Genomic DNA, 15534 nt, shown 5'->3' with positions numbered 1-15534 from the left:
GTGAAATTGGGCCAGTAGTGTTGCCCGTCGGATTGGTCGCCGAGGGTGTGATTCGAACGTTTTGTGACGGCTCGGCATCACTTTGATGTTCTCAAGCGGTGTCGTCGACCGCCCGCCGTAGCCGGCTATTAGACGCTTCACCAATGGACGGCCCGCGTGAATATGCGCAAGCTAAGTCGTTGTATAAGGCTGGGGCGGAGTGAGCAGTTGAACACAGTGATTCCCCAAGACCGAATGCCAGTAGCGGTCAGCTCTATTCCACCGAACCTAAACCCGCGAATTGCTTTGCGACTATCACGCGACAACGATCCACGTCGGCCAGCGCGTATCTCTCAGGGACTCGCAGCCGCGCTTGCTTGTCGCCATTGCTACTGCCACGTCCAGCTCCCTCGCCCGCGTTGCTCCCGACGTCATCACCGACGGGCAGAAGAACAACGCATAACGCATCCCCTAGCTCGTGGTTTCACGTCTCTCAAGAGTCTGAAACCAAGGAACACACAAGGAACTTTGCAGCGGGCTCTCCCATTGCGGGGCTAATTATAGCGGACTAGGCCGCTTCCAGCGCCGTCGCTCTTCGTGAGGTGGGCTGTGTCCTGCGACCGACGACTACACTGCGCCTCCTTCACACTCACCAGCCTCAGCAGACAAGCCAGTAACCCGACGACATTGCGTGTACCTGGAGGATATTCGACCACTCACAGCCGGCCGTTGATTCTTGGTGTCTACGAAGCTCTCCACGTTGGCCCAAGCGCGGCCTCCAGGGCTCCCTCCTCCACATCCCACCTATTCTTGGGCACACGCGAATCCAGTACCTACATCATGGATATCCAACAGCGAGGGCGCTCTCCCTCAGTCGGCCAGCGCATTCATAAGGCGCACTCTCCCTCGCCCAGCCCACATGCGCCCTTCCAGCACCAGCACAACGTCGGCCTGGGCTTCGATCCTGCTCAAGACCCATCCTCGTACGCCGTCACCAGCGCGGGGCTAAACAACACGCACTTCCTCACCACGACCCAAGGCCAGCCATTCCCCCAACAGAACACCTTTGCCGACCCAGCTTTCTTCCAAGCTGCGCAGAACATTTCGCAGCACAACACTCCGCAATTCGGCCCCCAAGGCAGCAACATCTCGCCCGACCCACTCGACATCGCCAACTCCACCAACGCCGACTACGCCAACTTCTTCCAGGCCAACGACCTCGGCCAGAACCAATCGCTGCCGTCGTATCTTGGGAACACGCTTGACCCGCACATGCTCGACAGCCAGTCGCAACACAACCAGTCCATCGACCCTTCCGATCTTATGCACCAGATGGCAGCCACACAGCACAACGCGCCTACCCCGCCGCACCTGCTGCCCAACATGAACAACCACCATTCTCCGAGCCCACATGCTTCGCCGAACCTGAACCAAGGCCCCTTCAGATCACCCGGCCATTCGCGACACACTTCGTTGGATCCTAGCGCAGCCTATGGTCAGATCACGGAATGGGGGCAGATGGCGGGCGGGTTTGGCCAGCACAGGTCTAGGTCTAGGGGTAACAGCGATGCTGCATCCTCTGTACACGCATCGTCGGTGCACAATTCGCCGTACCTGCACCACCAGGACAGCTTGGACAATGAGCAACCGTCACCCCTCATCAACGCACAGAACGATCCCCAGCTGTTCCAGGACCCTGTCCCAGGATTCGACCGATTCAACCTGAACAGCAGCAATGCGCACATGAGCGCGGGTAACAGCCCTCACATATCGCCTCGTCTGCTTCCGCAGAATCAACAAGTCCTTCCTCAATTCCAGCCCGAAACCTTTGGTCTCACCCAGAACATGAACCCATATGCGCCTCCAGACATGAATAGCTACCCAGGTCAAGCTGAGCCGTTCCCCTCACTGAACCAGCCTGTGCCTGAGTTCGGTCAGGCCGACGCCATGTCGCCGCCGGAAATCAACATTGACTTCGCACCGCCTTCACGGCAGGCAAGCTTTGAGCCACCCAAGCCCGAGCATCAGATAGATGCGCTGAGCCCGCCAGACAGATGTAAGCAGTCCAAGGAATTCTTCCAACCATTTCTAACAGCGAAACAGCACGCAGCCGGAACAGGACTCGCGCCAGATCCGATCCTTTCAGCAGTGCTAGCTCGCGCGCATCAACACCAGGCTCGGATGTTAACCGCTCACTTTCCCCCCACGCTGCCAAGTCTCGTTCCCCTTCGCCCTCGAATAAATCCTCGCGCCGTTCTTCTACATCAAGCGTACCCAATCGCGACTACATCTTGGATCTTGCAGATCCGTCGCGACCTGCGCCCGCGGATGGCTCCAACCCAAAGCGCACACAGAAGCATCCGGCAACCTTCCAGTGCACGCTGTGTCCAAAGCGCTTCACTCGAGCCTACAACCTCCGATCGCATCTGCGAACACATACGGACGAGCGTCCGTTCGTCTGCAGTGTCTGTGGGAAAGCCTTTGCGCGCCAGCACGATCGCAAGCGACATGAAGGTCTCCATTCGGGTGAGAAGAAGTTTGTGTGCCGTGGCAACCTCAAGAATGGCAACAACTGGGGCTGCGGTCGACGATTCGCCCGTGCAGATGCTCTTGGACGTCACTTCCGATCCGAGGCAGGTCGCGTGTGTATCCGTCCGCTACTCGAAGAGGAGGCGCGCGAGAAGGGTGAATGGGATGGCCAGAACCAGCAGTTGAACAATGGCAACGGCATGTTCGCACCAATGCCAGCTCAAAACTTTGGTAGCATGATGCCCGGGCAAACTGGCTTCGAGTCGTTCCCTCAGGCTGGTGGTATGCAAGCCCCACAGCCATTCCTGCCCGCTGCCATTCTCGCTCAATACCCAGCGCTGGCGGGCATTCAGTGGGATCAGCTCCCGGCCGGGCCGCCTGACGACGATGGCGATATTAGTGGTCGCAGCAGTTTCGATGCTTCTAGTGGAGGCGAGTACTTTGAAGAAGAGAGCGACTACCAACAGGGCGGTCAACAGCCCATGTACGCTGGTGGAAACAACAGCGGGTGGGTTAGTGACTCGTATGACGGACGGTAACCGTTCTTCTTCACGCTCTGCTTTCTCTGGTGGCCCTCATCTCTTCACGATTCTGCAACGCGTTCACGACTTGATTCTACTACCCATGCGCGCCTCTGCCTTCTGTCACTTCATGTTTCTTGTTTGGATACCACTTTCATTGCTTCGTATGCGCCCAAGGGTCATTGATACCCCCGGATTGGAGACTACCAGGGAGTTTTGTTTTGGAGATTATAGGCCTCGACGCCTGCTTGTAGCCGTCTTTGCTCGGTGGCGTTGTGTTGCTTGATTTAGACCAGAGTATATACCACAGGAAATGTAGCTTCAAGCCTTCACTTTGATTCTTCGTCATTTGAGATGTGACTGGTGCTTTGGCTACGCTGGAGAATTATCCTGATGTATGTAAGTTTAATCATACAGCATGGGACGCCATCCGGAGATCTGATGTGATTGCTATTCTGGGAGCGCATGGTTTGTAACGTGTGTTCGCTTGTGTTCCTGTACCGCGTGTTTGTGTAAGCAAGCACAAGAGAGTTTCTAGCCTGTATACTAAGTGGGCGTTTCGTAGGCTTATGCTTTGCAAAGGCGCATATAGATACGCAAATTGTAGGATCTCCCGTCGTGATATAGGTTTATGCTATACTTTCTTCAAGACAAGCAGGAAAGATGCGAAGATGCGCGTTGTAAGCTGTTCCATGTGTTATATGCGTCCTCGTCCCCACGTCTGGAGGCAGCAAACATGCCGAGCAAGAGAAAGCATTTTCTGGAAAAGCTGGATTCCAATCTCAGAGTATACATATGGTGGTAAAAAAAGATGCAGACAATGACGCAAAAAGTACGAAGCTTCTATGGGCTTTGCACGAGCAAAAAAGGAGAGTGGGCCTGACCGGGATTCGACTTTACAAACGTTAGATTCTGAACTTCACACATTCAAGGCTGTGACAACTTACACCCGGGGCCTGTCACATAACAGATACTCTGTATCCAGGATAATTTTCCCGAAGCGACAATCATACCACTAGACCATCAGGCCGACTTTTGTCTTGTTGATGACAAATTTCAAAAGTAGGTAGTCCTAGTACTTGGTTAAACAGCCTGCAAAGGACATTGTAGAGACGTCTGAGAGGTCGCTGGGTAAGTGGATTCGCGTGGGAATGTTGGTTTGAGGCGACTGGTGCAGATTTGGTACGTGGACATGGTGCGCAGTGGGGCAGTGGTATATCTTAGTCAGGGTGGGACGCTTTTAATCATGGAATTCACAGCCTCACTTTACTCCTTTCGGAAGACTTTGCGACAGAAATCTCGAACTTCTGGTCGACCTTGACCGTCTGTGCTGCAAACATTGATCGCACGGATAGCAAGATCAAGCTGCAGACCCGGCACGACATCGAGATGCAGACTGCCCAGCACAACACCACCACAACCAGATTGCATCGTATATACATGCAAGGTCGGCATGCAGGTATCACAAGACCCCGATCTTGACGTCTTGGTATAACAGAATAGGCTGGGCGCATCTCCTTATCGCCCGCCTCATTTGCCCAGTAAAGTGTCACCGAAGCTTATGCGCACTGGGTGGAGAGCCGATCATACAGGCACAAGTATGTCCTGTGCATGGTGACGGGAGGGAGCCGACATCGCTAAACCTATGGCGATCCCCCCTGCAACTGTGCGCTCAACAACTGCTACACCGACATTTTGGCGCCGTTGCGTTCAAGGTGGACGCCATCACGAACGAACATGCTGTGCGTAGACGTTCAACGACTATCATATTTTTACTTCAATCGAGTGCCGTAGTCGTAATCAAGACATCAGACGGTTTATTTGAGCACGCTGCGACCATGATCAAAAGTGCGGGGGAGACGTGCTGGGCATGCTGGAGTGGGTCCCTTCCATTGGTTCGGGCCAGCCCTTGTGCCACATGCAGTATAGTGGATGCCCCAAGCTCCCTTCCAGCAAGCTCCCATCCATTGAGCACCACGGAGTCCAACGCTGCATCCCCGATGTGCCCACTCGTTATGAAGTGAACAATCCACGAGGGTGTCCTGAGTCGTTGTACAGCACAGCTCACTGACCGCTCTCTGTAGAGATTCCAGAACGCAGGCCAAGGAATCCGAAGGTGGTCGCCGCTGCTGTGTTGTAAGGCTCGAGGGCTTAGAAAAGGGAGAGCTTCCCCTCACTGTGTCGCGAGCTCAGCTGTCATTCCTGTCCTCTCAACACCTGTTCCTGTCTACCGGTTCGCCTGATAGCGCTTCCCATTGCCCGCCGCCTTCCGAAGCTTACTGACGCCCGCATCTTTGCGTCACTGAAACCTTATCGTCTTATAATCTACCACTAATTGCTCGTCTTGCTTCTTTCGCATACTACTACTTCTTCCTCTCCGCGCGCACTTGCGTTTCGTTCACACCAACTTTCCATACCTCAACACTACACACATCTTCGCAATGGCCGCCTCAAAACCTAGCGTTCGCATCATCAGCGCCCTCGCCGGCCCCCGCCTTCTGGGCCCTCGTCTCACAGTCCGCCAGCTGTCAATGACGGGTTCGACTGCCTCTTCATCGCTCCTCACAACCGATAAGCCCTATGCCTCAAATCGTTCAGCGGGACCCATCCGCCTTCATGGCGAGCAAACCATCCCAGTCCCCGAGGCTACCGAGACCGGCAACAAAGTCCGCCGCTTTAACACATCGAGGAGTTTAAAGTCCGTCGGCGATTCCAGTACCCTGGACTTTATGCACTTCCCGGAGTTCGACCTGGAGAGCCGAAGCGCGCCCATGGGCATCAGAGTCCCTATCATCCCATGGGCCAACGTTGCCAGCCGGGGTGCTGAGAGCGAGGATTCCGTAAGTCTTGTCCCACTCTCTGTCTTTTGTTCATCGCGCAAGAGTGCTAACGATATGCTTCCTAGATCCCCATGCAGCCCACAATCTACACTGTCTCCGCTGACGGTACCCACATCCACTCCCCTTCCGCAATGACCGAAGTGTCCGACACAAACCAGTCTGGTTACCAGGGCATCGCTGAGGCTGTCGCCAACAAATTCACCTCGACCCGTGAGGAGGGTGAGGGTATGGTGAAGCAGATCTGGAATGACCTCATGGAGGATCTTGCCGATCTTGCGAGTGGCTCAAAGCGCGGCTCTAACAAGGCTTAAGTGGGGTGTACATATGCTGTCATGACTGCCGTCGGCGAACGGTAGTTCTGATGGTTACGTGGGCTTCGGACTGTACTGGGCTTCCGATGGCTATCGGGTGGGTCTGGGGTGTTGGGTCGAAGCATGTTTTTGCTTTCTTGGTACTGTGGAATGGAAGGGTCTAGCGCGAAGTGCTCGGGCTTATGAGATCACGAAATACATTTTAATCGCTCTTTGACCAGTGTCTTTGTTTCTTCGTTGCACTGCGCTCGTTTGACTACGCTGCCTGACCCCCGACCTTTGATCAAGGTGTGCGCGAGCACAGTGCTGATTGACAAGGAACTGTATGTTGAGAATCAAGATCGTAAGCGTAGAGTCCTGCCATCGCAATGGAATATACCAAGTCCTCTCATCTCAGACCTCCAAGTTCTTCCATCAGTCCACAAAGCGCCCGCACGAGCGGCGGCCCAGTTTCACGATCCACGTCAGGATGTGTGGATTCAAGAAGCATAACGCCCACCTTCATAACCTGCGAAGGAAACTTGAGGTTACAGATTTCGGGCCGCGTGATGGCTCCAGACTCCGATGCCACTGGTTGGTGCGTCGAGATAATACGAAGGCACGGTATACCGCTATTCGTAGCAATGAAGGCATTAACGCCAGCCTGGTTATCAGAGGCGGCATCATCGAGGTAGATAACCTTGCTCGAGAGCGAACTCGGCCGTGTGCGCATCGGCGTCGTAGTGCCGGTCTTCTTAGCCAGGTCGCGCATCATCATGCTGTATGTCCAGAGGACCATAATGGCATGGTACAACATGAAGGAATCTGGGCCGCGGATCTGGTATGGCGGGATTTGTCGTGCAGCTCGTACTACTTGTCCAGCATGCCAGATTGCGACTCTGGCTTCTTTGGTTTGGCTCCAGGGTGAGAGGTGAGTGTACGCGCTGTTGGCAGCGCTCTCGCCGCATTTGCCGGCGAAGCGCGTGATTAGATCGAGGTTGACGTGGAGGTACATCTGCAAGAATTGGTGGAACAGACAGATAACTGCTGGATGTTTGCTGGGTAGAAGGTCTTCGCGTTGAAGGTATTGGTATCTGTGGGGGAGTGTCAGCTTCATCGAGTATGAGAGAAGATACACCAACAGTTTTTCCTGACGAGATCGAGCCCAGAGCTGTGAAGCGGCGTCGCTGCTCTCGTTCATCAGCGCAGATTGCTGTGTATACTCCCAGATCTGGGCAGCAATGCCATGCAGATAAGATGAGTGAGCGACTTGCATGTCGATGTTGTCAGGAAGACAGTGCATGGCAGCTTCGTCTTTTAGAAGCGTTTGAAGTGAGTGAGCACTGGCGACGACGTCCATGTCAAGATAGCGCGTTCGCCATATCTCTGCTGAAGGTGCCAACCACAGCGTCTTTGATGCAGGCAACATAAGCGTAAGTTCAGCGTAGCTGATCAGTGGCGGGCGATGTTTGGCCATAGTCATGTGGATGTCGTGCTCGAACAAGTGATATACCAACCTGTCTGTATTAGATGCTGGGTAAACAGAGTCCACTGTGTCTGCCATACCTCTTGTAAGATTCTTGCTCCACCCACTGCTTCCACTTTGCATGTAGTTCCTCGTCGCCATCCTCTGCAGACGGTGTAACTGCAGGATACCGGATGTGATCGAATCTACCGGCGCGCCGTAGTGCCTATACCTTCAGCGTGCGTTAGACGATCATATAAGAGCTTCTTACCGTGACAAGAGATTGCAAGCTGCTCTCCGCGATTTCCATCTTCCTTCTGTACCCACAGAATGCCCCGATATCAAGCCAAAGCATCGAAGCTTGAAGATATTCAAGGTCGCGTATCACACTATTATCATTCTCGGACTGGAGACGTATTAGACGTCCTTCGACCTGGTGTCAAGCCTGGTATTTGCAAAAGACTTACCAGCCTGTTTAACGCGACTCGAACTATCTCTTGTAGCGCCAAGCCTGTTCTGCTCACCGAGAGTACGCCAAAACATACACACCCAGCTGCCACTAAGGCAGTGAGATATTCTGGCCGGGCAGTCTCGCTTTCGAAGGTATACGGATGGATCCATGCATCAGTCTCAGTTCGTTTCGCAATCCCAACTTTGATCAGCTTGTCGACGCACTCTGCCGAAGGAAAAGAAGGGATGGTGATATGGCTCTGTGCAGTCTTCGACACCAATTGGAAGATGCGGTCACGGGCTGCCGGCGAAAGCTTATCTGGGATCACAACGTTGGAAGAATATGGCATGTGTGGTGACGAGGCAAGATCTACGTTACGCTCGTCCAAAGCGATGTTTTCGTGCTCGCTGAAAGCGTGCTGGTTACGCTCAGGGATCCAGAACCTAAAGCAGATCAGCGCTGATTGGTCTATCGGTCAGTGTGGCTTACCAGGCAGACTGTTTGAAAACTGCATGGCGCCTTTTCGCGGAGTTGCTATCAATCTTCTCGTGAGAAACATCTGTATTAAGAGGCGGCGTTGCAGAAGGCAAGGCTGTCACCTGCGATGTCTGCACTTCTAGCATCTGACTGACAGTTGGAGTGAAATCATTGCCAAAAATGTCAACCTGACCAAGCCAGTCACTCTCTGGCATCCATGCGGTCAGATCTGGAGGCGGTTGCATGTAGTCACTACCCAAGAAGTCTGGTGCGGGAACCATGATCTGTTCGAAAAAGGCCGGGATGGTATGCTGGGTATAACCAGTGGTATTGTACAGATCGAGTAGAGCTTGCGCCTCAGTATTGGTCTCGTTGAGGTAGACATCGTTCAGTTGTATGTCATCGTCAAATTGGTATGGGTTGCTTTGCTCTTCAACAGATGCTGCAAACACTTGCGCTGACTGTTGTCCTACATCTGCTTGAGCGGGCGGTGACGGATCAGGCGACTTTGTCAGGCATGGTAGGCTTTTCTTTTGGCACCGTTTGCATGGCCTTCCATTGTCGCATTTGACTTTTGATACGACGCAGGAGTTACAGGCCTTCGTGGCACGTTCTGCTACGCGATATGGGCCTACGAGCCCATCTTTAGCATTCTTTGTGTGAGTTGCTTGATGCCTGAGTAGCAAATCCCTTCGGTTGAACGCTGCAGGGCACTCCTCACAATGAAACGACCTCTCGTTGCGGTCTGTGCATCGTTAGGATTTCGTTGAGTGATGGCCAACGGTGAGCGAAACTTACGTGAGTCTAGATGTCGGTTCAAGTGGTCGGCACGTTCGTATGATCGGTAGCAGACTTGACACTGAAGCCCACCAATTGACGCATCGGAAGTCCGCTTACGTTTCGAGGGTCGCGCATTCGTTGGGGTCACCGCTATCTCGACTGACATGATTCAAGAACTGAGGAACGGAAATGTGGGAAAAAACGAGCAGGTAGTTCAAAGCGCATCAAGGCTTCCGGCCATCGGAAAGTGGGCGCCCCTACCCTTGTTCAGATGCGGGGTGTGTCTGAACCGTCACATCAATCGAGCCGACGGCATATCAATTGCCGAACCTTCAACATCCTCGGGAGTAGTCACGTTTCACATTGCAAGCCTCACTCATCGAGCCATGTCGCCTATGTCTACAATTGCAGCAGAAACATCGATTCAGAGGGTGCGGCTCAGGTGTCGCCAATACCCGTGTCGACCGAAGTGTGGGACCTGGTCTAAGCCACTGCTGTTGTTTTGAGACCAACCGTTATTGCTGACATAGAACGCCTTTGCTCCCAATCATGCACTCCCCGATAGGTGCAGTTGTAATCCATGAATTCATCAGGGTGCCTGTTCCGGTTAGATCATGTCAAAAAACCTGCGCGACTTGCACTCACATTTTGATCACATTGCTGCCTCGTTCCGTTGCAGGCTTCGCGGCTTCCCGGCTGAATCGCTGTATCAAGCTTGCACGTTCGTGTCTACTTTTGAAGACGTCTTCTAGGATCGAAGACACTTCGTCCTTGGATGGCCTGTCAATGATGTGACTGAAGAGCGTTCCTAAAGCTTCGGCGTCCTCAATGGTTTGGCTTGCACCTTGGCCTTGAGTCGGTAGCATAGCGTGCGCGGCATCCCCAATGATAATCGCGCGTCCAGAGTGCCATTTATCTAGCGGATCCAAATCGCGCAGCTGCCAGAGACCTATGCTTTCGGCATTCCGGAGTGCATCTTTGGTCCAGCTGGGGAAATCCTTGAATGTTTCCAACATCTTTTCAGGGTGTCCTCTCGTCACCCACGACTGCGCTCTGTCGGAATTCTCGTTCATCTGCTCGTCCGGTACCAGTCCAACGATACTGTAAAGTGATCCGCCGCGTGCAGGACCCATGATGAGTCGACAGGAGTGTGCCATGATCATAGAAGTATAGGGCTCCTCTGGGTTGATGTTTGCGGAGAATTGTGGCGCGCGCTCATTCAGAATCGCAGTTGGCAGCATAAGCCGGTATGCCGAGGAACCTGTGGGTTTGGGACGGGCCTCTTGACCGAGTATAGAAGTACGTAGAGCACTGTGAATGCCGTCCGCGCCAATGACAAGGTCTGCTTCCAAATGCTCACCATTCTCAAGTATGACCTTGCCTTCTTCACAGTCACACCGAGATACTCGTGCCGAAGTACGCAGTATTGCAGGCTGGCCATCCCGTTCGATGGATGTAGCTGCCTTCTTGAGATAGGCGTGGAGATCTTCGCGGTGCCACATGATGCGGTCTGCGCCATACTGCGTCTTGCTCCGTAGAGGTATTTCATTCACCATCTTGCCGTCAGCATTGTAGATCCTGAATCCGTGGTCGACCGTGCCGTTCGAGCCGTTGAGCAGATCTGTCAACCCCCACGACTGTTCTAGAATCCTTGTGGCGTTGGGTTGTAGTGAGATCGTAGCGCCGATCTCTGCGCTGAGACGAGATTGTTCGAGGATCGTAATCTGTCGGTTGTCCTTCCGAAGGGCTATAGCTGCTGCCAGTCCTGCGATGCCACCGCCCACAATGATGATCCGAAATGGTGTTGACGATGACATTGTGAGTGCAGTCGTGGGTGTGTAGGAAGAGAAGTTGATGGAGTATCACGATGCCGTGCCGGAGGTTTATCAAACATGCTGGTGATATTCCGGGAAAGCGGTTACCTGATAATCGATAACCTCTTGCCGTCCTAGCACGGGAAACCTGCTGGAATTGATCCCTACCCTCCACTTTACGAGATCTTCTCTCAACATCCCCGCAATGTGTATTCAGGCTCGTGCATTTCGCACGCGCCGTCATCGTAATCGGGGTTCGGAGAGGTGGGCCCACACACGTTCGGCCCGTGTGGGCAATGCCAAAGGCTGCACATCGCACAGGCGCTCAGATATTGTGTGAGAAGAATGTTGAATATGACCTCCAAGCCAGTCTTCCCAACACAGCAATCAAGTTTCATCCAATTCGGCAAACAGCCCCAAGACCAATATACGCATCGACATGATCTCCACCGCAACGAAGACAGCGTCGGTTACGCTGAAGGCCGTCGAAGATCAGCGCATGAGAGTGGACGGCACGGATACGACGTTCGGAGACTGGAGGGACGACCTGGCTAGAGATGGCTATGCAGTCATCAAGGGTGCAATTCCGAAGGAGAGGGCCGACAAGTACGCAGACAAGATGTATAGCTGGTTGGAAGGATTGTAAGTACAGACACCGACATGATATCGCAAAGCACTTACATTCTTCAGCAACCTCGGCTACGACCACAATGACTTGTCCACGGTCCACAAAGACAAGCTCCCGTTGATAACTGAAAAGGGCATGTGCCTTCAATATGCTGTTACTCACGAAGACTTTGCTTGGGCCATCCGAGGAGAGCCTGGCGTTGTTGGAGCCTTTGAGAAGGTTTACAATACCAAGGACTTGATCGTGTCGTTTGATGCGATCAACTTCACATTGCCGTATGTTGGGCGCATCCATGTCTCGAACAAGCTGACAGCCACTCTAGTCGCTCAGACCTGGCACCAAACAAGCCGTGGCCTCACCAAGACCAAGACCCATTGAAACCTGGATTCCGGTGTCTGCAAGGCTTGGTGAATCTGCTTCCCAATGGTCCAGAGGACGGCGGATTGATCGTGTGTCCGGGCGGACACCTGTTGTCCGACGAGTTCCATAAAGACATGGCGGACGAGGAACGCATTCCAGCGTGGACACCAGAGTGGTATGGCTTCACTGACAACGGCATGAAGTGGCTCGAGAAGAAAGGCCTGAAGTGGGTGAAGGTGTGTGCAGAGCCCGGCGATCTGCTGGTGTGGGACTCCCGCACCCCTCACTACAACCTGAGCTCCAAGACGAAGCAGCCTCGTTTTGCAATCTACACATGCTACATGCCTGTGGAAGATGCCACTCAAGAGGACTTGCGCAGGAAGAAGGATGCGTACGAGCGCTGGGTGGGAACGACCCACTGGCCAAACGCGAGGCACACAGGCTCAAACGTTGCGAAAAGAGACGGAGTGGACGACCCGCACAATCGGTTCGAGCCGGTGAACAAGCCGATCATGGATGAGAGGACATTCAAGCTGACTGGCATTCCGTATATCAAGGCGGAAGTCTAAGTGTGAGGGTGGCTTGATTTTGGAGCGCGCCCAAGGTGGTAGGGGAGGTGGTGGATGAGTAGCATCCAACGCGCCTGATCTGGTACGCGTGCCTAGCGTGACGCGTTAGTCCAGATTAGGCCGCTTTCTCTCGCTAGCTGAAATAAAAAACTATGACATCAACGAAGCTTACCCAACGTGCCCGTCTGACACCCATCTATCACGGCATGGCTCAACAACCAGATAACGGCGCTGAAGAGGATCACCAGACTATATCCAGCGTTCTGATCACAGTGCGCTGCTGTCCAAATGACTCGACTTGATGCCGACAATGCCTATGACGCGTTAACGCACCCATCACCAACGAAGACCTAGCCAACACCGACACTGACATTGCTATGCGAGGCCATGGTACCCATTCATACGACCGTAACGTACCGGCTTTCTCAGGCCGCCGTTGAAGGGCCCTTCCAAGGACATACAGCACATTGAAGCTAATGCTACGTTGTTGACATGACTGCCCGTGTATGTTGCTAGCCCACCTCTGCCACAAGCGTCACTGATCAGGCGAAGCAGTCACATAACATGATACGATACGGCTCGAAGGCCAATCAAGGGGTTTACAAGCGATATCTACTTTCAACAGATCTGAATTAGACTAGGACGCACGCGCTTCCCCAGCTACGCCAAAACAGCAACACAACAGTCTCGCTGCAACGCCAATACAACACAGCTCCACTCATCTGCCTGGTATTTCCGTAGATTCCCCGCCGACGTGACACGAGCATACGACAGACTGTCTTCTCAGTGCGACATCGAAGGGTGGCCTGACACCTTCTTCATCGCCCACTTGCCGGTATAGGCCCTGATCTTCTTACCATACAGGAAGACGGGTATGCCAAAAAGACCGAAGAGTGCCGTGAGTCCGGCGTACGTTCCGAACGTTCCGTCGTAGCCATCGGTCTCGATGAATCTGGCGACACCATAGCTGGTGCCGAAAGACACGAAGCCTCGAAGAGCCGTGATGACAACAAGAATAGGGCCAGCGCGTGCTGGATCTAAATGTAAATATGTAAAGTCAGTGTATGTCTCACATGCCGTCCATCCGGAAACACTTACAGGAGTCAAGAAGGTACGTGATTGCAGCGATGTTGGCGCCAACGAACGCGAAGTAATACGCTGCATTGGCGAAGACGAAGACGAACCAGTGGTAATCTCCTGGGTTTTCCGCTGCCAGGCCGTACAACGTGGCGGCAAGGCACCCACATAGCAGGGGAATCCAGAGCAGCAACAGGCGATTCTCAGGTTCGTGAACTCCACCATTGCGTCTTGCTCGCCACTTGATTATGACATCGCTGCCGTTACCAAGGAGTGGGAGTGCCACAAAGGCGACAACGATCTGCCCAGCGTTGACGTATGATACGGAACTGTCCGACCAGTTGTACGGAGGCGCGTGTACTATTGTGCCGTACGTTGTTCCAATGGCGATGTTGACGCCAATAGTAAGACCGTTTAGGCAGAAGGCCCAAAGCACATTGGGGAACAACATGACCTGGAAGGTGTTGACGAAGCCGTAGAAACCTTCCATCCATTCCGGTTTGTTGACGAAGATGCGCATATCTGACCAGACTGTGCGGGGAAGAAATTTTGTGTTATCCAGAGGCGGTCTTTCGGAGAGCTTAGCCGGCTGTGGTGCAGTCGCCCTACATCCTTCTAGCTCACCTCCCTCTTCGGCTGAGAATTGACCATAAGCGGTCAGAGGGCGATCGTACTTTGACTCGGGAACCCAGAAAATGGAAGCAATGAACGTGGCTGCGCAAAGACCGGCGCCTAGGTAATACCAGTTGGATGGGCCAACCGCTCCAGCGATTGGTGATGCGCAGATGATGTACACGGCTGACAGAACTGTCTGCGTAGCAGATTGCCACATCAGGAAAGTACTACGCTCGTGAACGAAGTGGATTTCCTACACCCTAATTAGAGAACGTTTCTCGCGCCTTTGTCTTGCTATCGTTACCTGGATCATCATGGGGACCAGTGCCTCGCTCTGACCTGCAGCAAACCCGAGGAGCATCCTAGCGCCAAGGTGCTCGTTGTAGTCTTTGGCATTTGCGGCCCAGACGGCTGATGCTATCAAGAGCAACAGCGACAGAAGGTAGACAGGGCGCCTTCCGATCGCAAGAGCGAGTGGCATGCAAACTAAGTTGCCTACCCCCATGAACATTGAAGGGTACGTCATCAGCGCGGTTATGTCGGCTGCACACCCGGTCAGCGCAGTCAGAGCATGTGAGGAGCTGAGATCACTGACCATATGTAGCTCCAGCTGCGGCATAGATAGGGATATACCAGGTAAGAAGACCTCCAAATCCGGACACGAGTGCGAGACCCAGACTGGAGAAGATCGAGACCAACACGATGAAGAGAATCTTGCGAAACTTCGATAGATTCAACGGGTCTAATGAGAAGACTCAGTACGTGAGGCGGCGAGCTACGTGCTACAGAGTACACAAACCTTGAGGATCAGCGCTAGGGGCTGGAATCAAGAAGATCTCGTCGAGGTCGGTGATGGTCACAGTTCCCATCGCCGCAGGCTCCTGGATGGGCTTCACGATGCCTGTCTCAGCATCTGAAACAACCTCATATCGTTCGACTTCGGTCTTCATGGTCTTCGGGGTTTTGATGTCGTCGAGCATCTTTGCGAAGTAAACGATGTTCTCGCGCTATAGCGAGATGAAGGTGAAGTCAACGGAAATATAAACCCGCTCGTCCAAAACGGAAGAGCACAAATGGCTGTTAAGTTCGATGAGAGTGTACTATGCGCGCAGAGAGGTGGTTATATCTAAATATGCGCT

At 53.4% G+C, this 15534-nt stretch overlaps 6 protein-coding genes across 6 annotated transcripts; 3 read left to right on the top strand and 3 right to left on the bottom strand.

Annotated features, from left to right (window-relative positions):
• Positions 1-819: 819 nt before the first annotated feature.
• On the top strand, positions 820-3047 carry J4E78_003232 (uncharacterized protein; the record flags this gene model as incomplete). Its single annotated transcript, XM_049363872.1, has 2 exons — positions 820-2035; positions 2083-3047. 2 exons carry the CDS (start codon positions 820-822, stop codon positions 3045-3047), a joined length of 2181 nt encoding a protein of 726 aa, XP_049224537.1.
• Positions 3048-5470: 2423 nt separating this feature from the next.
• Positions 5471-6180, top strand: J4E78_003231 (uncharacterized protein; the record flags this gene model as incomplete). The annotated part of the gene is made up of 2 exons (XM_049363871.1): positions 5471-5869; positions 5935-6180. 2 exons carry the CDS (start codon positions 5471-5473, stop codon positions 6178-6180), a joined length of 645 nt encoding a protein of 214 aa, XP_049224536.1.
• Positions 6181-6568: 388 nt separating this feature from the next.
• Positions 6569-9195, bottom strand: J4E78_003230 (uncharacterized protein; the record flags this gene model as incomplete). The annotated part of the gene is made up of 6 exons (XM_049363870.1): positions 6569-7676; positions 7726-7850; positions 7896-8030; positions 8092-8518; positions 8565-9077; positions 9188-9195. The coding sequence occupies 6 exons, from the start codon at positions 9193-9195 to the stop codon at positions 6569-6571; spliced, it is 2316 nt and encodes a 771-aa protein (XP_049224535.1).
• Positions 9196-9973: 778 nt separating this feature from the next.
• J4E78_003229 (uncharacterized protein) lies at positions 9974-11149 on the bottom strand (the record flags this gene model as incomplete). Its single annotated transcript, XM_049363869.1, has 1 exon — positions 9974-11149. One exon carries the CDS (start codon positions 11147-11149, stop codon positions 9974-9976), a length of 1176 nt encoding a protein of 391 aa, XP_049224534.1.
• Positions 11150-11585: 436 nt separating this feature from the next.
• J4E78_003228 (uncharacterized protein) lies at positions 11586-12703 on the top strand (the record flags this gene model as incomplete). Its single annotated transcript, XM_049363868.1, has 3 exons — positions 11586-11788; positions 11837-12049; positions 12097-12703. 3 exons carry the CDS (start codon positions 11586-11588, stop codon positions 12701-12703), a joined length of 1023 nt encoding a protein of 340 aa, XP_049224533.1.
• Positions 12704-13486: 783 nt separating this feature from the next.
• Positions 13487-15375, bottom strand: J4E78_003227 (uncharacterized protein; the record flags this gene model as incomplete). Its single annotated transcript, XM_049363867.1, has 5 exons — positions 13487-13740; positions 13802-14648; positions 14700-14938; positions 14991-15137; positions 15195-15375. The coding sequence occupies 5 exons, from the start codon at positions 15373-15375 to the stop codon at positions 13487-13489; spliced, it is 1668 nt and encodes a 555-aa protein (XP_049224532.1).
• Between the last annotated feature and the right edge of the window lie 159 nt (positions 15376-15534).

This window comes from Alternaria triticimaculans, assembly GCF_023758025.1.
Source record: "Alternaria triticimaculans strain BMP 0046 chromosome Unknown scaffold_3, whole genome shotgun sequence".
NCBI classification, from domain to species: Eukaryota; Fungi; Ascomycota; class Dothideomycetes; order Pleosporales; family Pleosporaceae; genus Alternaria; species Alternaria triticimaculans.
Note: the sequence above shows the minus strand (reverse complement) of the source record. Positions and strands in the feature narration are given on the sequence as shown.